Source organism: Anastrepha obliqua, chromosome 6 (assembly GCF_027943255.1).
Source record: "Anastrepha obliqua isolate idAnaObli1 chromosome 6, idAnaObli1_1.0, whole genome shotgun sequence".
NCBI lineage: Eukaryota > Metazoa > Arthropoda > Insecta > Diptera > Tephritidae > Anastrepha > Anastrepha obliqua.
In genome coordinates, this window is record NC_072897.1 from 19,445,776 (window position 1) to 19,472,870 (window position 27,095).

Genomic DNA, 27,095 nt, shown 5'->3' on the forward strand with positions numbered 1-27,095 from the left:
CGGATTGGAAGACCATCTACTACATTAGCAGATCTGCGTTTTTACTCCTGTGCATTTTTGGTTGGAGTAAAATCATGTTTTGACATGCTCTTTTGTCATCGGGCATTTTCTCGAATCTGTCATATGCTTTGCCTCGCTGCGATTGACATCAGTGCATAGGCAACTCTTCGGCTCTTTGGTGCAATCTTTCATGTTGTGCCCATATTCTCCGCATCGAATGCATAGAACTTTTCCGCTTCTGTCTGGTACCTTGCAGTGTGAATGAAGGTGCACCGGTAGCACCGCTTCAGAGATGTAATGGCTATCATATTCTTTTACTGGAGCAGTTTTTCCGCGCTTTTAATGGTGAGAGTAACATAAGCCCGAACTTGTTCTCGTTGATTAGGTTTTGTGACCATAACATTGATATTGTCAGTAGTGCCCGCTAGCACTTTCCTCACAGCTTCATCGCCTTCCTTCTTCTTTGTAACGGCATCCAAGCTTCTGATCTCTAAAGTCGAGGTTACTCTGAGGGTTGTAATGGAGCCAACCGCCTTTACTGTTTACTCTAATTGCTTCAAACTTCAGGGTTAACTGTTTTGCTTTTTTCTAGTTCAAGTAAAAGAGCATCAGTTTTGGTTCATCTTATGACGCTAAACCAATTATTTTCACCTCTAGATATTAACGAAAACGAAGAAGAATTGGGCAGCCAACAATAAAGAAATTTGGGCAATTATCACAATGGTCTCCCAAATCTTTTCGAAATTACTTATACGGAACAGGCTATATTTAAATATTTACTGACAAGTAACGTACTCACTCAGTATTAAAAACAGGAAGTCAAAGCTTAAAAGATGGATTGAAATCTTAGAGGAATACGACCTCGTACTCAAACACAAACCAGGCGAAACTAATGCTGACACCCTTTTTCGACCTCCGGAATTAAATTCATTAAGAATAGCATCCTACTCCAATGAGAGCTCAGGACAAAGCTTAAGACCATCAACAGAAGCTCTAATCAGTTTATTTAAAACCCAAATTTGGATACTAACTAGACAGAAAAGCTCTTAAGGCTTCAAAATTCTTTTTCCGAGATACCATAGATACACAATTACTCAACCCACTCAAAAAGTTATTGAAAGGCTATTTAAGTCCATCTGTGATTAACGGATTATTTACCTCAGAGAATATAATGGACCAAATACAATAGTTATATCCCATATATTTTAATACTTTCAAAATTATATTCACCCAATCAAAAATTGAAGATTTGTAACAGATGAGCAGGAAAACACAATAGAAACTAAAAAAACAAGCCATTGAAAGATTATTCTTCTTCTTAATTGGCGCTATAACCGCTTACGCGATTTTGGCCGAGTTTAACAAAGCGCGCCAGTCGTTTCTTTCTCGTGCTAACCGGCGCCAGTTGGACACACCAAGTGAAGCCAAGTCCTTCTCCACCTGATCTTTCCAACGCAGAGGAGGCCGCCCTCTTCCTCTGCTACCACCAGCTGGTACCGCATCGAATACTTTCAAAGCCGGAGCGTTTGTATCCATTCGGACGACATGACCCAGCCAACGTAGCCGCTGGATCTTTATTCGCTGCGCTATGTCTATGTCGTCGTAAAGCTCATTCAGCTCATCGTTCCATCGTCTGCGATATTCGCCGTTGCCAACGTGCAAAGGTCCAAAAATCTTACGCAGAATCTTTCTCTCGAACACTCCAAGCGTCGCTTCATCGGATGTTGTCATCGTCCAAGCTTCTGCGCCATACGTTAGGACGGGCATGATGAGAGTCTTGTAGAGTGTTAGTTTTGTTCGTCGAGAGAGGACTTTACTGCTCAGTTGCCTACTTAGTCCAAAGTAGCACTTGTTGGCAAGAGAGATTCTACGTTGGATTTCAAGGCTGACATTGCTATCGGTGTTAATGCTGGTTCCTAAATAGACGAAGTCCTTTACAACCTCAAAATTATAACTGTCAACAGTGACGTGGGTGCCGATACGCGAGTGCGCCGACTGTTTGTTTGAAGACAGGAGGTACTTCGTTTTGTCCTCGTTCACCACCAAACCAATTCGCTTTGCCTCTTTATCCAGTTTGGAGAAGGCAGAACTAACAGCGCAGTTGTTAAGGCCAATGATGTCAATATCATCGGCATACGCCAATAATTGTACGCTCTTATAAAATATTGTGCCTGAGCGATTAAGTTCTGCGGCTCGTACAATGCTCTCCAACATCAGGTTAAAGAAGTCACACGACAGCGAGTCACCCTGTCTGAAACCTCGTTTGGTATCAAACGGCTCGGAGAGGTCCTTCCCAATTCTGACGGCGCTGCTGGTGTTGAGCAACGTCATCTTGCATAGCCGTATTAGTTTTGCGGGGATACCAAATTCAGACATCGCGGCATACAGGTAACTCCTTTCCGTACTGTCGAATGCAGCTTTGAAGTCGACGAAAAGATGGTGTGTGTCGATTCTCCTTTCATGGGTCTTTTCCAAGATTTGGCGTATTGAGAATATTTGGTCGATGGTGGACTTTCCAGGTCTGAAGCCACACTGATAAGGTCCAATCAATTGGTTGACGGTGGGCTTCAGCCTTTCACACAATACGCTCGCTAGAACCTTATAGGCGATATTTAGAAGACTAATCCCGCGGTAATTGGCACAAATTGCAGGATCACCCTTCTTATGGATTGGGCAGAGCACACTTAAATTCCAATCGGCAGGCATGCTTTCATCCGACCATATTATGCATAGGAGCGGATGCATGCACCTTACCAGCTCCTCGCCGCCATGTTTGAATAGCTCAGCTGGCAGTCCGTCGGCGCCCGCGGCTTTGTTGTTCTTTAGCCGCGTTATCACTATTCCCACCTCGTCATGATCGGGTAGCGGAACGACAATTCCGTCGTCAACGATTGGGGTATCGGGATCTTCACTTTCTCTGTGACATGCGCAGCTGTCACTGTTTAATAGGTTCGAGAAGTGTTCCCTCCATAATTTAAGATTGCTCTGTACGTCAGTCACCAGTTCGCCCTCTTTGTTCTTACAGGAAAACGCCCCGGTCTTGAAACCTTCTGTAAGCCGCCGAATTGTCTGGTAGAATTTTCGGGCGTTGTTCCTGTTGGCCAGCATCTCAAGCTCTTCGCACTCACGTATTTCGGCCTCTCGTTTCTTCTTTCGGATAATACGTCTCTCTTCCTTTTTCAACTCTCTGTAGCGATCCCACATGGCTCGGGTTGCGCCCGATCGCAGCGTGGCTCTATAAGCGGCATCTTTTCTTTCTGCGGCAGCATGACATTCCTCGTCGTACCAATTGTTTTTTCGGGCTCGCCGGAATCCGATTTCTTCTTCGGCGGCGGTACGTAGGGAACGAGAAATGTTGCTCCATTGCTCGCGCATGCCGATTTGTTGGGCAGTGCTTTCGGAGAGCAGGAGTGAGAGTCGAGTGGCGAATCTTCTGGCTGTCTGTTGTGATTGCAGCTTTTCGATGTCGAACATTCTTTGCGTAGGTAGATGTACGTTTTTTGCTGCACAGAGGCGGGTGCGCAGCTTGGCTGCAACAAGGTAATGATCCGAGTCGATGTTGGGTCCTCGGATCGTGCGTACATCTAATACACTAGAAGCGTGTCTTCCATCTATCACAACATGATCGATCTGGTTTCGCGTTTTTCGATCAGGAGACAGCCAGGTAGCTTGGTGTATCTTTTTATGCTGGAATCTGGTGCTGCAGACTACCATGTTTCGGGTCCCGGCGAAGTCGATCAGCCTCTGTCCGTTACCGGATGTTTCGTTGTGCAGGCTGAATTTTCCGACTGTGGGACCAAAAATTCCCTCCTTGCCCACCCTGGCGTTGAAGTCGCCAAGCACGACTTTTATGTCGTGGCGGGGGCAGCGCTCATAGGAACGTTCCAGGCGCTCATAGAAGGAATCTTTGGTCGCATCGTCCTTCTCTTTCGTCGGGGCGTGGGCGCAAATTAGCGATATGTTGAAAAAACGGGCTTTGATGCGGATTGTTGCGAGACGCTCGTCCACCGGAGTGAACGACAGTACTTGGCGACGAAGTCTCTCTCCCACAACAAATCCGACACCGAATTTGCGCTCCTTTACATGGCAGCTGTAGTAGACGTCGCAAGGTCCTATGGTTTTCTTACCTTGCCCCGTCCATCGCATCTCTTGGATGGCAGTGATGTCAGCCTTTACTCTCACGAGGACATCAACCAGCCGGGCAGAGGCACCTTCCCCATTAAGGGACCGAACATTCCAGGTGCATGCCCCCAAATCATAATCCTTAGTTCGTTTGCAGGGGCCGTCATCAGTATAGGGAGGTCTCATCCGAGGCTTTTTTACACTTTTCATTGGGGGCGATTTTTAAGTGGCGGGTCCCAAACCCAACGCACAACCAGCTATGCTGGAATGTTTCGCCTTCTCACGTTAGCTCACTCCCGAACGGATGTTCGGAAGCTACCCAGAGGATACGTGGGCTAATCCCGGCCGTTGTGAGCTGCTTGAACCATATGCAGAAGAATCGTCCTGGCCATTCCCAAGTGAATGGCGATCAGTAACTTCCCCCACTTGCGTGGACTTCTACACATGGAACCATCCTCCATTGAAAGATTCTATTTCCCTAAAATGTCGGCTAGAATAAGCAAAATATCCAAAGAATGTAAAATTTGTGGAGAAAATAGGTATTAAAGGCATCATGTAAACCCGAATTTAAATCAACTCCAAATGCCGAATAACCGGGGTAAATCCTCCATAGCGATATATTCATAGCCCAAAAGAAACTAATACCAATTGCCATAGATACATACTGATAATACCTATGCTCAAGCAAGTTTAATTACATCTGTATCTGATTTGATACAGATACGAATTTTTTGTAAAGTGTTCTATATTTCATAATATAATATTTTGCGAAAATGGAAAAACAGAGTATGCAGATAATTTATTTATTTATTTATTTCATTTCTCAACATAAAATACAAAAACGTGTCCACTCATTTCAATGTAATGCAAAAAAAGAAAAAAAGAATACGGAGAATTCACATCGTAGCTTAAATCATGCAATTAAAAAAGAGCAACTATTAATTTCTAATTTTTAACATTTTAAGGTGCTTAGTACTTTGTTGGTATTCTTTATTATCATTATTACAGTTTGTTTATTCTGAATTAATTTGGTTCCACTCTTCAAGTTTCGCATTTTTAAGATCAATTTTTTAGGGATGTCATATTTTCTTATATTTTTCTCCAAAACCGACCACAAATTTTCTATGGCGTTCAAATCCCGTGATTGTGCAGGAGTTTCAACAATATGGGGACATTTATATATAAACCATGTTTGTATTATTTGTGACTTGTGCTTAGACTCGTTATCTTGATAAAAGTGAAAGTCGTCTTCAATTTGTCATTTTATAGCGCTTTCAACCAAATTTTCTTGCAGAAGTTTTAAATAAACATATTTGTTCGATAAAGGTCAAATTTCTCACTCCATTTGATAACATGCATGCCCAAACCATAATGTTGCCGCCGCCGTGTTTTATAGTAGAGGGCAAATGTTGGGTATGAGCTCCGTATTGGCCTCGTGCCATATAAAAAGTCTGCCATCTGGCCCAAATAAGTTTATTTTTAACTCGTCTGCAAAAAATACGGTCCTCGAAAATGCTGGGGTATTATATAGACACTCACGCGCAAACTGCAATCTCTTACTTCTATTCTTGGATTTTACAAAAGGTTTATTACGGGCTATTCAGCCATTTACGTTTACTTCCCTCGGTATTCTTCCAACACTTTCTCGATAGCAAGTCTAACTTAAATCCTTTTTGCCTATTTTAGTTAACTTTGGAGCGCTTGTTGCTGGATTTTTCTTCACTTGTGGCACTAACCACTGACACACTTTCTCTTTGAAAGTTTTATTTGCCTGGCCTTAAAGTGTCCATTTTCCTCTCTCAAATATTTTTTAAGGGGTTTAGATACATGGGCATCTGCATATTATGGGCATATAAAGACTTCTGCTCTTGATAATTTAAGGTTGCCAGACCTCGAAACTACGTGTACAGGCGAATTATATAGTGAGTATGACTTCCTCATAAGATCGTTTATTAGTTAAGTTATATTTCCTTGTTAATAAAGTTTGCTGCCTAAAATGGATACTGGTAACTTTTTAAATAAATGGGCTTATCACTTTTAGTATACGAGGTGTGTTCAAAAAGTATCGCGAATTTTGAATTTTCGCAGGTTACAAAAATGTGAAAGTGAAACCAAAAAGTGTATTAAAGAAATGTATTTACTTTAATAAGTTTTTTGCTGGTAATTAATTGTTTGGTGGAAATTAAAGGTGAGGCACACAGCTAAGCGGGCAGCAGCCATAAATGTAACCATAACAAGGCCACTCGATTGAGCTTTAAGAACGAAAGAAACTGGTGATAATTGCGGCGGAAAAACAACACTACAGGGCGGCAACTTCTTTCTCCAAAGGCTCCAACGAAGATTATCTACGAAGGCCAAATCTGCCGCGCACACGGATATTTGACAAGTGCAACCAACCTGACGAGGAAACGAGAGCTGGGAGAGAAGTAAATCTTGTTCCGGCAGCTTGAGAACTTGGTGCTGTGGACATAACCTCTCAACGAGAAACAGCATTTACAATAGAAACATAAAAATAAAATTAAGAATCAACAGCAATTTAGCAGCCTGAAAGTATGCAACGAACACTAGCACTAAATATCAGGTCAGTCCATAAGTTCGTGCTTTTTTTAAAGGTGGTTTTAAAACTAATAAAACAAATGTTTAATGTATTTATTAATCAATAATATATTTTCCTTCATTATTTTCAATGTCTTCCCAACGTAAGGCAAATTTTTAACTCCCTGCTCAAAAATTTGTTTGTCCTTGGAGCCAAAATACGCTTCGATATCCCTTTTTATAGCTTCTTTTTATGAGGAGTAGTTCTTGTTACTCATATGGGATTGAAGTCCACGAAAAGGTGATAATCACAAGGTGCAATATCCGGAGAGTATGGTGGATGCGGCATTAGCTCCCATTTGAGCTCGTTCAGCTTGCCTAATGTTTCCCTTGCGGTATGAGGTCTTGCGTTGTCGTGAAACAAAACTTTGCGTCTATTTACTAAAGTCGGTCAATTTTGTTAAGTGCCTCATTCGCGTTTGATAGCTGGTGGGTATAATAATCAGCAGTAATCAGCAGAAGTTCATAATAAACAAATCCGGCCATATCCCACCAAGTAGACGGGAGAATCTTCACCATTTTTCATCACCAGTAACGAAAAGAATTTAATTTTCAAGCTGTTGCAGCAGCTGATAACACACATGCACTCTCTGCTGAAGGTTGGCAGCGGAAAGTCTATGCGGAACCCATTCTTCCAGCTTTGAAACCTTTCCCAACTGAACCAGGTGCGTGTGAACTGTTCCATGCGATGGAACCTCTGAACTATCATATCGACTGCCAACTTTGGCTCAGTTTCCATGAGTTCGAGCCAGGCGTCGGAGTTAAAGACTTCAGGACCACCAGCGCACGGGGCATCCTCCACATCGCAGTTACCACTTCGGAATTTGTAAGTATCCTCTCCGTGAACAGTGTTTATTTCTGCAGCAGCAGTTGTTGCATTTTTACCGCTTTTATAAAAAAAAATACAAAATATGCCTCTTATACGACTTCGAAAACTCCATTTTATTTTTTAACAACACGTGCTTCTATCCGCGATTAAAATCCCTTGCATAATATAATATATCAAAGAAAATATAAATAGTTCCGTTAAATTCCGCGAATCATTTTTTGTATTCAAAAATCGTACAAAAGTGAAATTATGGGTCAAATACGTACGAACTTATGGACTGACCTGATACTAATTGCAGGGATGTCACCCGGCAATCCAAAAGAATGCTGGTAGAAATCTCACCGGATGCAGAAAAGAGGTTGGTTGGAAATTTGGATGTAGCGGAGTTAATGCGGCTTATGAAAGATTTGCTAGAAGAAAGTTTACAAAATTTAGCCACGAAAAACGATCTATTAATAGTATCGGCAATTGTTCATGACCTAACTGAAAAAGTTAAGGTTTTAAGTGAAGAAAACAAAGCGTTGGTTTCTGAAGTCAACTTGCTGAAAGCCAAAATGGAAAGCGAGAAGACTGAAAAACAACGATTAATTGATGACAGCAATAGAAAGAACCTCGTGGAAGTATATGCAATTCAAGGCATTAAACTTCTACATGAACGAGTCAATAAGGTGGCAGTTAAGGTGGAATTTTCAACAGAAGCAGCAGTTGGAGCAATCTTTAGGAATATCAAGAAGCTGGCGGGCTCTACTATTTCCATTGAGAACGACCTAAGCGTAGACAAGCGAGGGGAAAAACAGGTACTACTTCAACTTAAAAGAGAAATTCGTAACATGGATGCAACGCGTAAAATTCAAGTATTGGGGAACAGGATGAAAATAGAAAATAAATGCTTTAAATGGGATAAACACAAAATATTGGTGAGTGGCGAAGAGAATGCAACAAAAGTATTGAATAATATCTATGGTAATAAATTTTGCGAATCAAACTTCTATTTTAATAATTTAATATTGAAAATGAAAGAACATAAAGTAAACTCAAAAAAATAAGAAATTGTAAGGCACAAAAATTAAATACTCAAACGAGAATGACTCGTGAAAACAAAAACAAATGTAAAGGCATAATATACCAAATGAAGTGAAGAGCTCAAGACTAATCTAAACAAACTTAAAAACGCTTAACTATCAATGGTTTTTTAAAACCCTGACTGGTGTAGATGTAAATATTAATAATTAAAAACGAAAATGAGGAATTTGCACTGATTCCCACATATATAAGACAAGCAGGGTGGCGGAAAGAAATAATTAATATTATTACACTTTTCCTAGAAGATGATTTTATTAATCCCATCTTAATTGCTGATATGGATGGGGAATAAAAACAACAACTCCAAGACTTGGTAGGGGGCGTTACATGGTTCGAAATAAGAAATCCAATGGATAAGATAGAGAATAGTAAAGGTAAGATTTTGGTTGATTTTTGTAATGATTTCGGATTAATTGTTTTAAATGGTAGAACTAAAGGGGATCTAGGAGGAAATTTTACTTTCAACAGGCAAGTGGGAGAATCGACAATAGATTACTATATAGTCAACAAAGATGTGTTACAACGCTAAATTTTTACGACGCATTAAATAGGAATATAGAAATTATAAGTAGAGTAAAAGAACTTAATATTCGAGATCTCCAAGAAGCCAGAAAACAATCGTCGATAGGGAACTAAAGGACATTAAAAAGCTTAGGCAAGAATGAGTGGTTTACCAAACAATGTAGAAGAAGCAAGAATCTCATAATTTCAAAGCGTAAGTGTCTTTAGAGAAAGCTATAATGAAACAAAAAAAATTGTTATACTTGAAAGCAAATAAATATTTTGAAGAAGTATATAAAAGGAATAGAGAAGAATGGTATAACAGGCTTATAGAAAATATTAACCAAATTAAAGATAGCGCTAGCTGGTGGAAATTTGTTAAGAAGATAAAGGGTGAAGCTTCGGAAATAAGTTCCGTCATATCAACGCATGAATTTAATGTTTATTTTGAAAATCTGCTGAGCCCTACTGCTAATGACAAGAAAATTTTTCATGGACATAACTTCCACACGGATGATCTGCTTGACGCAGTTTTTTCACTAGACGAAGTTAGATCTGTGCTAAACAAAGTTAAACTAAACAAAGCTCCAGGGATTGATAGAATTCCTAACGAGTTCTTAAAAAATGCTCCCGATACTTTCATTACGGCTATGTCAAGTGCTTACACAAATCTTTACGAAAAATGCAAAGAAGACGAGGCTTTTAGAACCACCGTAGTTTTTCCTATCTTCAAAAAAGGGGATCCTGCCCTGGTAGGAAACTACAGAGAAATTTCATTTGTGAACTGCATTGCTAGAGTTATGATGGGCATAATTAACGAAGGAATAACTTCTTGGACTGAAAGGAACAGTATCTTAAGTATCAATCCGGCTCCAGAAGAATTACTCCACAGTCAACAATATATTCAATTTAGCCGCTATTTTGCATTTAAAATTAGAAGAAAAGAAGGAAGTTTACCCCTATTTTGTCGACATTAAAGCGGCATTTGATAGAGTACCAAGAAACGCCTTGATATATAATATAAGCTGCACCATATTGGTCTTGTAACGAAACTAGTGAAGTTCATAGAGAATATATTCAGCGATACAAAAACAGTTGTGTGGAATGGCTCAGAAATTTCAGATACATTCAAAACAAACTCAGGCGTCAAACAGGGATGCTTATTGCCGCCAATACTATTTGCTCTTTACATAAACGACTTAAATGAAAGCTTAGAAGGAGGATTAAGCATAGAAGGGAAAAATATTAGACTTCTAATGTATTTGGATGATATCATTTTGTTAGCGGATCACCCAGGCAAACTACAAACGATGGTCAATAACCTTGAAAGCTACTGCAAACTGTGGAATCTTGAAGTAAACCGCTCAAAGTCTCAAATAATGGTGTTGAGAAAAGTTGGAAAACATAGCACATTTCCTGGCGCGCTGCCCAATATTAAGAAAATACAGAAAAGTCGAAAATTTACCTTAAATGATTCACAGCTGATTGAGATTCTCAATGGGGAAAATGATCATTGGGATAAACTTTTGCGTTTCATTAAATATGCCTCTAGATACAGAGATTACTTAATAAAAGAGTTTAACTGGGTTTAAAAAACCGTAAACCGGTAGTACAGTCATCGACTGCCACTCGTCTCGTACGGTTGTGCTCTCAATGATATTTTTTTCTCTTGCGCTTACTCTGCGTGCAATTTATAGTTACACAACATTAGCTAAATAAATTATGATATTCAAGGTAAATTTTTATTTAAATACCTTACTCAGACTTGATTTAAAGATGTATTTAAAGATGCCCACGAGGCGACAACTTTAGGGTTTGCCCTATTATCTTCTAGCCCCCAACCCAAAAGAAAAAAAGCCTTTAAATAAGTTTTCTTGTTTCGCTGTGCACAAAGCATTGTTAAATATTAGTTCCGAAATACAAAAACTAAGTGAATGAAGAGACGGTAACTTGTTAGTGCTTGTGAAAAACATAAATATACGCCAACAAATTTATAGGAACAAAAAACCTTCTGCGTGTTTGCAATGTCAAAATTGACCTTCACAACAATCTCAACTCCTCAAAAGGTACAATTTTGGCGCCTTGCTTCAACGAAATACCAGAACAAGAGATGATTGAAAATTCGGGTGTTATATCTGTTTACAAATTACCCAAAAATGTGAATGGTAAAGCAGTTTCAAGCGGCGTAGTCCTTCTAAATTTCGATCGTTATCACTTACCAGAAAAAATCGACATTTCTTGGTATACAACCAAAGTCAGAGCCTACTACCCAAATCCTATGAGGTGTAAAAATAGCCAACTTCTCGGGCATACAAAAAAACTATGTAACAAACCACCCATTTGCGATAAATGCACTCTTCCTCCACATCATCCCACTACTTGAACCCGCACCCTTTGCGTAAATTGTTCGGGTGATCACCCAGCCTCAAGCAAATCTTGTCCGAAATTTGCTCAAATGAAGAAAATCATTACTATTCAAACAGAAAACAAATGTTCATTTCGCGAGGCATTGAATATACTTAAAATGCAAATTCCGTCCTCTTTCGATCCTCCATCAACCACATTCGCAAACATATTAAGCAACAAAACAATTCAATATACCAACAATAAAAATATCAATATAAATATCCAGATAAACAATAGTAACGAAAACAATACCCCACAAACAACAACTCCCAAAACTCCCCCAACTCTCACCATAATATTAAACGATATGAACAAAGAAACAAAAGAAAATGAAACAAGCCCACTAAACATAAATAACTCAATAAACGATCAAACAACCACAATGGCAGTCGATGACTCTCCTATAACGAGCTTTGACTACTCGTCCCCAATAATCTTTAACTTTATTTCGCATCTCAACAACTCATCCGCATTCCTCCCCACCTTACCATTAGATCAAAGCATAACTGAATAGAATATGTAAAATTCTTCAATGGAATTTAAAAGGCTTATTTAATAATTACCCAGATATCAATAATCAATATTCGTGCAAAATTAAAAACATAAGTGTCGCCAACCGTCGTAAAAAAAATAAAAAATAGGTCGTTAGCAACGCTAACCACCGAGACGGAAAGAATTAATGCGTGGATTCCACTTTGGGGATCTCCTTGCCCTACTCGCAGAGGCCAAGAAATCGAAGATGTAATACTCGCCAAAAACCTAGTTGTCCTTAACGACAGATCTCCACTTCATTTTTCGACGCATGGTACATTTACCCACGTAGATATTGTCCTTTTTTCTGCATTCATAGCTCCCAAACTCTCCTCTCTCACATTAGACGATCTTCACAATAGCGACGACTTTCCCATAGTAACCACATTGTCTACGCCTACCTCTTACGCTGTAAAACCAAAATCGAAATTTATTACTGATAAGGCTGACTGGCCAAAGTTTTATTCATTAGCTAGTTACCTATCTAAATCAAAACCAAGAGTCAGCAATATAAATTCCGAAGCAGCCGCATTAAAGAAAATTATACGATCCGCAACTCATACCATATCTCAAACATACACTAGAAAATTTGTTACTAAACTTCCCTATTTTACTAACTTGTTATCAGTATTAAGAAATACGAAACAATCTCAATGGGCCCTATACAAACGCAATAGAAGCATAGAAAATTTAATAAACTATAAAAGAGCCAACGCCAAGTTTAGAAAAGAGCTAAAATCGGCAAAAGCAGAGTCGATTTAAAAACTCACTGCAGAAATAAAACCCACTTCAAGTCCAAAATCAAAATAATATTACATTTGTTCATTCACCAAAAGGTCCCCGTCGACATTGCGGAACAATTTGCATTCGAGTGGTCTAATAGATCTCAAAACTCACAGTTTCACCCCAAATTCACTGAGTTATCAAATAAAATCATTGTCGAAGAATACCACAATCCTAGTCCATTCCCTAATGCACGCCTTCCTGAGTCTCTGATTACAATAGAAGAATTTGATTCCACAATCATCACAATGACGGGAAAAACCCCTGGTTCCGATAAAATTGCTTACCCTCTATTAAAAAACCTTCCATTTTCCATAAAAGAGGCTTGTAAGTTTATACAACAACTTATATAAGCAAGTGTCTAAAATACAACCCTGTTAATCTTTTCATCATTCATTTATTATATTGTTCATTTATTGTATTCATTCCTATATTCATTTTTTTATTTTCTAACTGTTGTATAGTTAGCTGATGCCAGTGCAGTTATAACAATCAGATCCATAACTATACGAATATTTTCTTCTTATACATTTAAACATTTACATAAACAACGAAGTGCTTTAAATAAAGAAATTTTATTTTAATTGGAGACAACATAAACATTTGGCATCCCTTGTGGGGAATCGACGGCCTTTGGTGTAAAGCGGAGTTGAAAAAGGCAATTTTCTCCGGTGAAAGCGAATTCACATCAAACTGTTCAACCAAAAATATAGAAAGGTGGTTCATAAACATTAAAGCGCACGTGATGTGTTATTAACTAACCTAACCTTTGATATATATACAAGTACATACATGCGTGCATACGTACATTGCTCGTAGTGAACCTCGTGACTTTCTAACTGTTTAAGAAACTCACCACATCTAATTTGCATACATTGGTACTCAAACTGCAATCTGATATATCAATTGAGAAGGGAGAGAAAATACAAGCAGCTAATGTCAAATAAATTGGCAATTGTGAATTTTTCAACAAATACAAAGAAAACGGCGAAAAATAAACAGACAAAAGGATTTCTACAAGCTCGAAAATTATTATTAGAACAGTATTGGACTAAATTCATAGAGATTTATCAACAAATAATTTGCGAATGGACCCAAGAACAACAAGCTGCTGCCGAAATTACAATAGCTGAGGACTACGAAATCGTCGAACGTACATATGCTGAGAAAATGGGGGAGCTTAATGATATTTTGGAATCTTCAGAACCACCTCACGAAACGTTGACTGAAACATCATTTCAAGTACAACACGTTGCCCAAGCTCTGCCTCGTATCAAAGTGCCTTCGTTCGATGGAAATTTCCTCCAGTGGATTCCGTTTAAGGATTTATTTAATTCTCTTGTTATAAGTAACACTGCGTTAGCAAAAACGCAGCGCTTACAGTACCTGAAAGATAGTCTGACGGGCGAAGCTAAGAATGCACTAGATAACATTACAACGACTGATGCTAATTTTAAGATCGCTTGGGATCTACTGAAAGCAAAATATGGAAATAAACGCGTCATAATTAATGCACATTTAACTGCTGTAACAAAGTTGCCTTCTGCTCAGAAGGAATCTGCCTCCGCGCTGAGGAGTCTGCTTGACGGCGTAACATCATCGATACGGGCGTTACAACACCTTGGACGTCCCGTTGAGCAATGGGACGATTAGCTGATTTTTACTATCATTCATAAATTGGATCCCATTACTCGAAAGGCATGGGAGCTTTCCCTTAAATCAAACGACAGCGTTCCGACATTCAAGGAGCTAGAAGAGTTCCTTGCCAGCCGAACTCAGTCCCTAGAGATAGTCCAGAGCTTCACTGAAGATAAACCTCATCCCTATAGTAAAAGGCTTAACAACTTGCACGGTGTGACTGGATATCATACTACCTCAAACCGCTGCTCTAGCTGTTCCGGTAAACACTTCATTATGTTCTGTGGGGACTTTCTCAAATTGTCGCCTAATGAACGATACTGTATACTGAAGTGTAAGTTATGCATTAATTGCCTCAGAAGCGGTTATCAACAATCCTGTTGTACTTCTGCTCGACGGTGTTATACCTGTAATGCCAAGCATCACACAATGTTTCACGAAAATTTTGCTTCAACCACGGCTAATAGCAGCACGAATCCGGTGTCATCACATCATGTAAGTCAATCAAATCATAAATTTTCGATTCCTCAAGTGATACTTGGTACAGCATTGGTTGAAGTGCGATCTGAATGTGGTCATGTAATTGTATTGCGGGCTTTACTCGACGGTGGTGCAGAGGCAACATTCATAAGCGAATATGCAGTGAACTCACTCTGCTTGCCTAAATCAAATGTTAAAGTGTCTATTAATGGTGCTAATGGTAGTAGAGTCGCAACTGCCAAAGGACTAGTTACTTTCACCCTACATTCGCTCAAGAGTGACTTCAACATGCCATGCACAGCTCTAGTGCTACCTCGAGTAGGCAACATCACTCCAACATTGAGTATCTCAAACAATGAACTTCTGCATATGAAGGATCTAGATCTAGCAGATCCTAAGCTTACTATTCCTAAATCCATTGAAATAATTCTCAACGCCGAAAATTACGCCGCTGTGTTACTAAGCGGTATACGTCGCAGCTGTCATAACAATCTGGTCGCTCAAAACACACATCTGGGTTGGGTGGTCTTCGGAGGATTACAGGACCATGCTCTAGTTACCCCGAAGAATTCCGTCGAGTGTCACAACGCTCAAATTGATCTCGATCGAACTCTTCGTCGTTTCTGGGAATTAGAGGAGTTAAATTCGGCGACTAGCCTTACTGAAGAGGAGCGTTTCGTCGAAGAGTATTTTCAAAACACAACATTTCGACGGAAGGATGGGCGTTACATAGTACGCCTGCCTATTAAACGTGACGTTGGCTTGAAACAACTCATCACTACCCAATGTGATGCAGTTGCCCTGCATGGAAACTTGCAAGGGCGCCTATCTCGAGATGCATCTATGCGAACTATGTATACAGATTTTATGTATGAGTATTTGTCGCTGAAGCATATGCAACTCATCACTGGTAACATAAACTGCTTATCACCTGTTTGTTATCTGCCACACCATGGGGTTTTGAAGGCTTCAGTACAACAACGAAACTACGCGTCGTATTCAATGCTTCGAAGAAATGCAGCTCGGGTAAATCGCTAAATGATTGTATATATCCTGGTCCTAAGTTGCAGAACGACCTAACAGCGGTTGTGATGAACTGGCGCCGATATCAGATCGCTCTCACAGGCGATATCGCTAAGATGTATCGGTAAATCTTGGTTGATGAACGAGATCCAGATCTGCAGCGTATCTTATGGAGTCCAACGAAGCATGAGCATCCCTCGCATTATCGATTGAATACCGTTACGTTTGGCACCCCCTGTGTGCCTTACCTCGCGATCAAAGTGCTGCACACTTTGGCATCAGACGAAAAATGCAATTTCCCAGAAGCCACTCAGATACTACTCCATGAATTCTACGTTGATGATGTTTTGACATGTGCTGACAACGTTGGCGATGCGTGCAGACGCAGAAGCGAGCTGCAGACTTTACTTCAAGCAGGAGGGTTCACGTTATGTAAGTGGAATTCTAATTCAACCGAAATTTTGCAAACAATTAACCCAACTCATCTCGAATTAAAAACTTCACATGAATTTCAAATGGACGAGCAGTCCAATACATTGGGTCTAGTATGGACCCCCAAATCAAATTGTCTGACTTTTACGTTAAAGCTCGATTATACTATTACTACCTTCACGAAACGTCAATCATTATTTGATATTGTTAAGCTAGTTGATCCACTAGGGTTTTTAGTTCCTATTATTATCCGAGGCAAGATCTTTATGCAGAAGCTTTGGCTTACCGGATAAGACTGGAATGACACTCTACCTGACGACCTTAACGCGGAGTGGGTCACTTTTCGCAATGAACTTAAGTTGGTGCCTCTGATACAAGTTGCTCGTTGGATAAATATATCAAATACAGCATATTCATATGAGCTACACGCATTCGCAGATGCATCCATACATGCTTATGCGGCGGTGGTTTACTTAAAGGTCGTTTCCAATACATCGGTGAATATTCACCTAATTATATCCAAAACAAGAATTGCGCCCTTGAAGAAGGTTACAATACCACGACTCGAACTGTGTGCAGTTGTCTTAGCTGCGCAATTGTGTGATAAGGTACGGACTACGTTAAACTTACATCCTATATCTACCTATTGTTGGTCCAATTCCACCACAACCAAATGGTGAATACGATCTGATCCTGGGACTCTAAAACAGTTTGTCTCTAATCGTGTAAGTCAGATTCACGCTGTGACTACTATTAGCAATTGGAGATATGTTCGAACGTCAGATAACCCTGCTGACTGCGCCTTCACGAGGAGTGAGCATGCAACAACTCATGAGCCATCAACTATGGTGGCGTGGACCTAAATGGCTGCTACGTTCCGAAGCAAGCTGGCCTCAATCAGCTCTTAAGAATCCAGATACAATTATAGAGCGCAAGTCGGTACAAAGTGCGATAGCGCAAACTACTCAAATCGACTGGTTTATCTTAGAATAATACTCATCGTTAGACAAGCTACTGTCTGCTACGGCTTGGTGTCTACGATTTTCGTTGGCTGTTCGTGGCAAGCAGCATGAATCATCACCAATGTGCTTATGGCCGGAGCAAGTATCTGCGTTAACGTTCTGGGTAAAATATGTTCAAAACATTGTATTTAAAAAAGATTTATTGGCTATTACGAAGTTTAGCGCTGTCAACAAAAGTAGCATTCTCTATAAGCTACACCCTATACTCGATTCCGAGGGTATTTTAAGGATGGGTGGACGCCTGGCAAACGCAAACATTCCCTTTTCCGAACGATATACTGCTATTCTTCCTAAGGAGAACCATCTTACCATTTTGATCATCAGACAGGCACATCAACGAACATTGCACGGTGGTACGCAAGCTACACTTCACTATATTCGTCGATAATTTTGGGTAATTGATGGCCGAATATCAGTCAAGAGAACTAAATATTAAACATTGCATGCAATATTTTCGATACGTATGTGTACCTCAGACTCAAATCATGGGTGACTTACCTGCAGGACGCTACAATGTCTCACTTCCATTCATGCACACTGGCGTAGACTATACGGGCCCTTTTAACGTAAAAATAACAAAAGGTCGAGGCCACACCAGTTACAAAGGATATGTGGCACTTTTTATTTGTTTTGCTACACGAGCAATCCATCTAAAATTCGTCAGTGATTTGACTACTGAAACTTTTTTAGCAGCGCTGAATCGATTTGTATCGGTACGAGGACTATGTTCCGATATCTACAGCGACCAAGGAACCACGTTTTTTGGAGCGAATGCTTTGATGCAGCAGGAGGTGCGTGCGTTCAAAATGCAGTTGCAAGCAGCCGTCACTTATAGTTCAAAAGTTGGCATAAGTTGGCATTTTATACCCCCTGGAGCACCAAACTTTGGTGGTTTATGGGAGGCCGGGGTTGAGAGCATGAAGCATCACTTGAAACGTGTAATTAATCTCACTCCGTTAACCTTCGAAGAATTTTATACCATTCTAAAGCAATTGGAGGCGTGTTTGAACTCACGACGAATGGCAGCGATAAGTGATGACCCTCAAGATCTAACGGCATTGACTCCTGGTCATTTATGGTTGGACGAGCATTAACGGCGATCCCTGAACAGAACATTCTCGATGAAAAACTCGGATTTCTAAAACGGTGGAAATTACTGAAGCAGGTCCAACAAGATTTCTGGCGAAGATGGTTCAATGAATATTTGCAACAGCTACAGGCTCGATGCAAATGGCGTGATGAGCGATTGCCTCCAAAGCATTGCGCATTAGGTCGTGTAGTTGATACACATGCTGGTGCAGACGGAGCTGTTCGCGTAGTTACAATTAAAACACACTCTGTATTACCCATTGATCAACAGGCAAGTATCGACATGAGCATGGAGGACAGTTCTGCCCAAGTATCTACGTTTCAGACGGTGGGCGGTAAAGAAAAATAATTTCGTCGTATGGTCGACGAGGTGGGCGGAATGTCTAAAATACAACCCTGTTAATCTTTTCATCATTCATTTATTATATTGTTCATTTATTGTATTCATTCCTCTATTCATTTTTTTATTTTCTAACTGTTGTATAGTTAGCTGATGCCAGTGCAGTTATTTTCTTCTTATACATTTAAACATTTACATAAACAACGAAGTGCTTTAAATAAAGAAATTCAACACTAAATATATTTTATTTTAATTGGCAACATAAACACCAAGGTATCTTCCCCCAAGACTGGAAAAAAGCGATAATTATTCCTATCCCTAAACATAATAAATCTAATACTTGTATTTCAAATTTTTGACCTAAAGTTGCGGACAAAACTCTCCGTACGACTCCTTTTTTCTTAATTTCTCCTGATCTAAAGTCTAATTATATAGCAAATGTAAAAAAAAAACATTTATTTTCAGTGTTTACTTTAAAAGTATTTACTTTCATGAAAAAACCAAAAAAGGCACTGACAAAAGTACGAACTTAGAAAATAAGAATTATCTAAGAAAACTGATTAAATTTGTGGAAATTAATATTCATTCCATTTCTTCTAAATACTTTAGATCGGGAGAAATTAAGAAAAAAGGGGTCGTACGGAGAGTTTTGTCCGTAACTGTATGTCAGTGGTACCTTGCGCATCGAAAGTGTCATATGGTATGCAAAGCAAAGAGAATTGATAAGCCCCCACCAGTTTACATTTCAAAAGGGTCTCGGGGTTATTGACCCACTTCTGTATTTCGAACATTGTGCAACACAAACGCTGTCCGAAAAAAACCACTTGTCTGTATTAAGCTTGTACTTCGAGAAAGCCTTCGACAGAATTGGTACCCACATCGTCCTACAGGAACTAAAAAGATGGCAAGTCGGAAACAAAACCTATAATTTTGTGAAAGCCTTTCTTTTGAATCGCAAATTTGCCGTTTCGATAAACAATTACACTTCCAATAGCCATCCCATGCATAATGGCATGCCACAAGGCTCACCACTTTCTACAACACTGTTTATTATAGCATTCAATGAACGTAGCGCTTTGATATCCTCGAACCCAAATGTAGATCACCTGATTTATGCTGACAATATCGTCATATTTTCTGCAGTTACAGATCTTTGCCAAGTTAAAACCACCTTCACAAATATCTTAAACGTCATCTATGTATGGTCAAAAACGTCCGGAACTTATATCTCCACAGAAAAAAGTTCAACTTTTCACGTTTGCAGACAACACAAATGTTCTTTCCCAACCCTATCAATATCTAACACCCAAATACCTGATACTAACACGCTTAGAATACTTGGTCTAATTTTTGATAAAAAAACTAACTTATAAGGACCCCTGTAAATACATTAGAATAAGTTTAATATCCAGACTTAACATTGCAAAGTAGATTACATCTAAACACAGTTATATTCATATGTCTACTCTTGTAAATATAACAAAGGCACTGATGTTATCAAAGATTGACTTTGGACTGGCGATCTACGGACACTGCGTTAAGAAACATCTTGCACTGATCCAAACTCCTTATCACACAGTAGTTAGAAGAAGCATTCGGGCCTTTCCCACTTCACCTCTCAAAGTGGTGTTAACCGAAGCAGGCGTGCCCAGCATTCAAGACAGAATATTACACAACACTATGTTGCTTATACCAACGATTCTCCAAAGCAAGAATACACACATGTTTGCCTTAATCAACTCAGCAAAACAAAAGCAAAATTTGACAAAAAAACCGTCAGTGATCATTAATGCCCATCAAACATCTCAACATAATATCGGTACCAAACCTCATCAACCATCACTCTCACCCTCAGTCGCAGAGCCTTAAGGCTTCATTTATATGCAATATGTTCAAAAACCAAAAATATAACACTAATGCCGAAAACAAAACAGTGAACGACGTAAACGCAGTTCCCTGTCAGCTGTTACGATCAAACTAATGAGAACCCCATGTAAATGAAAAATTCCTTCCTTCCTACGATACTACGAGATTTTATTTCACGATATTTAAAAATTCCCGTAATACCCTGTCAGCTGATTGCTCTCTCACCACACAGTGTTGCCAAGCAGTACATTTCGAAATCATTTACAAAATAAACTTAGAAACATTATAATTTTTATTAAAATAACTTAAAAACACTGTTGAACAATGTTAATTATAGGTACATGAACTATTTGCATTTGTTGGTTTTTGGCTTTGGTTTATTAAACAATGAAAAATTGTAACTGATAACGCGGATGTGTGAAAAAGTGTGTAAGCAAAAATATCAATGGCAACATTGTGTAGATACAACCAAACATCACACACACAAAGCGATGTATTGTGTAAATATGTAATTAAAAGAAAGCAGTTGTCCTCAGGGGGTGAGTTTTTGTGCTCGTTAGGGGCTGCGGTAAGGGACTGCGTACGTTTTTTACTGTTTTGAGCATAACAATAACGAATACTTACAAATGTTTAACGAATGCGCTGAACCTTACAAGTCAGAATGGAAATTTATATGTACCGACGGCTCCAAATCAGATACCCACACCACGTTTGCAGTCACAAGCGACCAGGATACTACCATAACAGTTGGCGCTTTGCTACAGTACTGCTCTAAATACACAGCAGAGGCAGCGGCACTGCACGAAGTGGTTTCCTTCGTCCCGCGATCAGATAAAAAATGTATAATTTGCACAGACAGTAAATTGGCAATAGAGGCTCTCCTAAACCCGAGAAATATTTCAATCCCCAGAGCTTGCAATACAATAATTAGGGAGTTTAAATGACTTTTAATGCTTAATTCCGCACAATGTATGCCATCACCAACCCCCTCTTCAATTTTTGATCCATCGGTAAGTACATTGATGGTGTTACTTCTCGGAACTAAGCTTTTGCGCTATCCATATGTGCGAAGGCTCTAAAGGTAAGCTGATCCGTTGTTTGTATCCTCACAGCCGAATTTTCCGCATTGAGATCAATCGGGTTTCGGGTCCGCTACAGCGCTACGAAAGGCATCTGCTGACGGCGGTATCTCTTCCTTGTTAGATGGAGTACTTGATACTACTCTCACTGGTGAGGAAGAGCTACTGGCGTCAGATTCAGATGATCCGAACAAAACGGTGGTGGAGAGGAAGCCCAGTAACCATGATGTTACGGGTTCTCCAAATTAACCTTCACCACTGAAAGGTTGCGTCCGCCAACCTCATAATCCACCTGGCCAAAAGTGGACATCATATTGTCCTGATTCAAGAACCATGGGTATCACATGGACTTGTGTGCGGACTAAGGACTCAAAAATATAAACTGATGTATGCGCCCAACAAAGGTAATCCTAGAGCGTGCGTACTAATAAGAAAAGGGATAAATGCTTTCATGCTCTCTAATTAAAGCGACACCAATCAATTGACCACTAGCCTGGAGTCGGGAAATGAACGGATGTGGCTATCTTCCTGTTACCTCGCACATGACCATGAGGAGCTACCGATATTAATATTCAAAGATCTGGTAGCGCAGGCGCAGAAGCTTGGCGCAAAGCTAATTATTGGTGCGGATGTAAATGCGCATCACGAGATATGGGGCAGGACTGATACTAACGCTAGAGGTGAGTGTCTCTTTGATTATCTGATAGGAACTAATCTACAGATTTGCAATAAAGGTAATAAACCTACTTTTGTCATTAGTAATAGACAGGAAGTGTTAGACGCTACTTTAGCTTTTGGCTCCCTTATTAACAGAATTAAGAACTGGAAAGCTTTGGAAGAACATTCCTTCCCTGATCATAGATATATCTCGTTTGAGGTTAGTAAAAATCTACGGCAACCTAAGCCTGGTAGAAATATCAGGAAAACAGACTGGGAAAAGTATGTAGATTGTATTGGGTTTACCCTAGGAACATGTCGATTTGTGGTACCACAAAGCATAGAAGGACTAGAAAATTTGGTTGACAAGATTACCTACAACATGAATGCTGCCTTGACGGAAGCCTGTCCTATAAGAAGACTGAGGGGTAAGCCCAAGCCTAACTGGCGCACGGTTGAACTAAGCAAGCTTCAAAAAACAAGCAGAAGCGCTTTTAATGAGGCAAAGAAAACACGTCTCGAAGAAGATTGGAAAGGCTATAAAGATGCTCTGAGAATCTACAAAAAGGAAATCAGAAATGCCCAAAGGCTATATCTGAGGATCGGCTCTTATGGTCGATTGAAAGTTTCAAACCTTTTAAATCACCGGGCCCAGATGGTATTTACCCGGTGGAACTGCAAAAGGCCGCCGGACATCTTCAAAGGTTGCTTTCTCTACGGTTATATACCTCTTAAGTGGAGACAAGTCAAAATTGTTTTCATTCCAAAAGCTGGTAGAAACTCACATACCCATCCAAAAGACTTAAAACCGATATCTCTTTCTTCCTTCCTATTGAAAACTTTGGAGAGGTTGATAGAGTTTCACTTAAGCCTAACTATAGATAGAAATCTTGTCTCTACGTCACAACATGCCTACACGAAATGGAAATCGGTAGAGATAGCTCTACATAAACTTATTTACACGGCAGAGAGTTCACTGCACAAACAGGAATTTACTTTAGCCGCTTTCCTTGATATTCAAGGGGCCTTTAACAAAGTTGAAGGGGTGGCAATTACTACAGCACTCACTTATCTTAGGGTAGAACCGGGCTTGGTAGGCTTCATTGGCAAAATGCTAAACAGCAGAATCATTGAAGCGGAACTAGGAGAATCGGTGCTCAGGGGATTTGTAAGTAGAGGTACACCGCAAGGTGGAGTCCTCTCACCGTTTTTATGGAACGCGGTTGTAAATAAAATTCTGTTAATATTGGAATCGGTGGGCTGTAAGGTGATAGCTTACGCCGATGATGTTGTTACTGCTATCTCTGGTAAATTTGTATCTACATTAAGAGACCTAATACAAAATGCTCTAGATATACTTTCTAGGTGGGCAGATAAGTGTCGTCTAGGAGTCAATCCAGACAAAACACAGCTCATATTGTTCACTAGGAAATACAGAATCCCTCAGCTAAGTCCAATTATGCTCAAAGGGGAAGCTCTTGTGATTTCGGAAGAAACCAAGTATTTGGGACTAAACATAGATAGGAAACTGGAAGTCAAACACCTTAGAAAGAGTCAGGAAAGCAAACCTAGCTTTTTATGCCTGTAAGAGAGCTTTAGGTAAGACCTGGGGAATTAACCCTGGGGTTGCTCATTGGCTCTACAGTGCTGTCGTCGGACCCATTCTTCTATATGGAAATGTTGTCTGGTGGTGTGCTATGCAGAAAAAACCCTATTCTAACTTATTGAATAAGGTGCAGAGATCAGCGGAATTAGCAATATGTGGCGCCATGAAAACCACGCCATCCATGGCTTTGGACATCATGCTACATCTGCCACCCCTAGATCTCTTCTGCAAATACTCAGCGGTCTGCTCCGCTTTAAAAGCGAGCTCACAATGGAGAACTGTCACACATGGACATTCAACCATTTTAGACTCCTACACAGATATACCCAGTGACTTCGATTATCACCCTCCCATTCTTTGCTTCGAAAGGAATTTCCTAATGAAAGTCCCTTCTAGACTGGAATGGCTTGAAGAAGATCCAACACCCGTTAAGATCTACACGGACGGATCCAAAGTGAACACCGGTGCAGGATCAGGGTTATTTTGCGAAGAGCTTTCTATTAGTGAATCCTTTAAATTACCGGATCACTGTAGCGTTTTTCAAGCGGAAATAAACGCTATTCATGAAGCCTTAAAATGGTTAAAGATAAACAGAATATCATCAACGGAAAATGCATTCTATCAGATAGCCAAGCTGCCCTACGAGCCTTGGATGCATTCAAAACAACATCAAGGAGTAGTAGTAGTAGTAGTAATTCTTCTTTATTTATTTATAAATATTTCATCTTACATTACAATAATTTTTACAATAATTCGTTTAAATATACATATAAATACATAAAGAAAGAAATAATAAATTTGTGGCAATAACAATGTTGTCTGTCACAACTCAAAAATTAATCAAAAATTGAACTCTGCAATAAGAAAATTTCTATAGCGTAAGGCTGAGTATATAAAGCAAGTTAGTATTTTCCAATTGTGGCCATTAAGTATATCTATTACTTCTGCTTCATTTAGCTTCGCTGCGTTTAGGTATTTTATTCTGATCTCCTTCAGTACCGGACATCTTCCTAAGAAGTGCTGCATATTTTCTTCCTCGTTTAAATTGCAGAGGGTGCATATTTTCTGAGCATTTCCATACGTAGTTGCATTTAGCTTCAGTAAACCACATCTTGCTTTGAAAATTGTCGTAATATCAGCTAGCCGCATATCTTCTTTAATATATGATTCCCCTTTTGAGTAGTCTAAATGTTTATAAATTCGCTTCTCGCTTGACTGTGCTTTTTGCCTTGCCATGTTGATATCTTTTACTCTCATTTCGGTAAGAAGTTGCACACAGCGATCTTGCCAGTCTATAGAAGTGATGTTTTCTTCAAACTTCAGACCGAACTCCATTCCCATGTCGTTCAGATGTTTAAGCCAAAATACATTTTTATTTAAGATGCCTTGCGTTAGTTTGTGTGGGAGTCTGTTGCAATTATATTTGTAAATAGTTTTCCAGATATACTTCATGTGTAATTCTAAAGAATACATGTGGCTATCTTCTATATTAGTTTCTAATGTTATTGCATAATTTGGAGTGAACTCGGGTAGTTTGAGGATTCTTTTAATAAAGTAGCGTTGAAGTTTATTTACCTCATCGAATAAGGCATATCCCCAAACTTGCGCTGCGTAGGTTTGTATCGCTCTGCATACCGCTTGGAACAGCTTCCATTTTGATTTTAATGAAATGAATGGCTTCGCTAAAAAATCGTTCCATGTGCAATTAATACTAGCTTTTGCTGAAGTATTTCTGGCTTCTAAGTGCTTGCCGAATGCCATTTTGGGTGTGAGAATGACACCAAGATATTTATATTCGGCCACCAATTTAATTTCTTTACCTTGGTACCACCATTTTTCAGCCTGGGAAAGTCGTCCACCTCTTCTAAACACCATCATCTCCGATTTATTTTGGTTTACTTCCATATTCCATTCAGCGCAGTATTTCTCCAGGTTATTAATCATGGATTGCATGACTTTAGGGTTATCCGCTAGGAGAACGATATCATCGGCATAAAGGAGAATACGTATATTCATGCCCTCAACCAATAGACCACCTTCTAAATAGTCGTGCAAATCGTTTAGATATAAAATGAACAATAATGGCGACAACAGACATCCTTGTTTCACACCAGTGCAGGTTTCAAAATAGTCGGATACTTCTTTTCCCGTCCAAACCGCCGATCTAGTATTGCCGTAAATATTTTCTATGAGGTTCGTTATTTTGCTAGATATTCCCATCTGTCGAAGTTTATAAATCATCGGTCTCCTCGGCACCCTGTCGAACGCCGCCTTGAAATCAACAAAATATGCGTAAACTTTTTGATTTTCATGAAACTTTAGATGTACAATAGACGCAAGATTATAAATGTTATCTACAGTTGAATAGTTTCTTCTAAAGCCGGCTTGGAATTCTGTGAGCACGTTGTTTTTTTCTACCCAATTAGCAAGTCTTGCGTTTATCAATCCCATTAACACCTTTGCGATAGAATTCATAAACGATATTCCCCGATAGTTACTGGCTGCATTTACATCTCCCTTCTTAAAAATTGGGAAAATTATCGTTCTTTCAAAAGTTTCATCGATTCTTCCGCTCTCAAAAATTATGTTGTATACCTTTGTTAACTCTAACTTAAATTCTGGCGAAGCAAACTTTAGCAGCTCATAAGGTATTCTATCTTCTCCTGGCGCTTTATTGGTTTTAGCATTTTCAATGGTTTTTTCAACTTCCATAAATGTTATATCTTTATCGAGATATTCATCTTTACATAGCGCAGCTGCGTAATAAATGTCTTTTGTTAATTCCGGTTGGTTTAGTAGGCTTTGAAAATAGTATTTAAAATCGTTCGCAGTGATATTTGTACCAACTTGAAATGGAGTGTCTTACGTTGTCGCCAATCTCTAAATGAGATGGCCAAGCAATATCGTATAATCGTATGCTGGGTCCTAGGCCACAGAGATATACCAGGGAACTGTAGGGCAGACCAACTTGCAAGATAAGGGACCTGTATGCCAGACATAAGTAATTTTATGG

At 39.5% G+C, this 27,095-nt stretch overlaps 1 protein-coding gene across 1 annotated transcript; it reads left to right on the forward strand.

Annotated features, from left to right (window-relative positions):
- Window positions 1-14,917: 14,917 nt before the first annotated feature.
- LOC129250202 (uncharacterized) lies at window positions 14,918-16,006 on the forward strand. The gene has a single exon (XM_054889837.1). It carries the CDS (start codon window positions 14,918-14,920, stop codon window positions 16,004-16,006), a length of 1,089 nt encoding a protein of 362 aa, XP_054745812.1.
- Window positions 16,007-27,095: the final 11,089 nt, after the last annotated feature.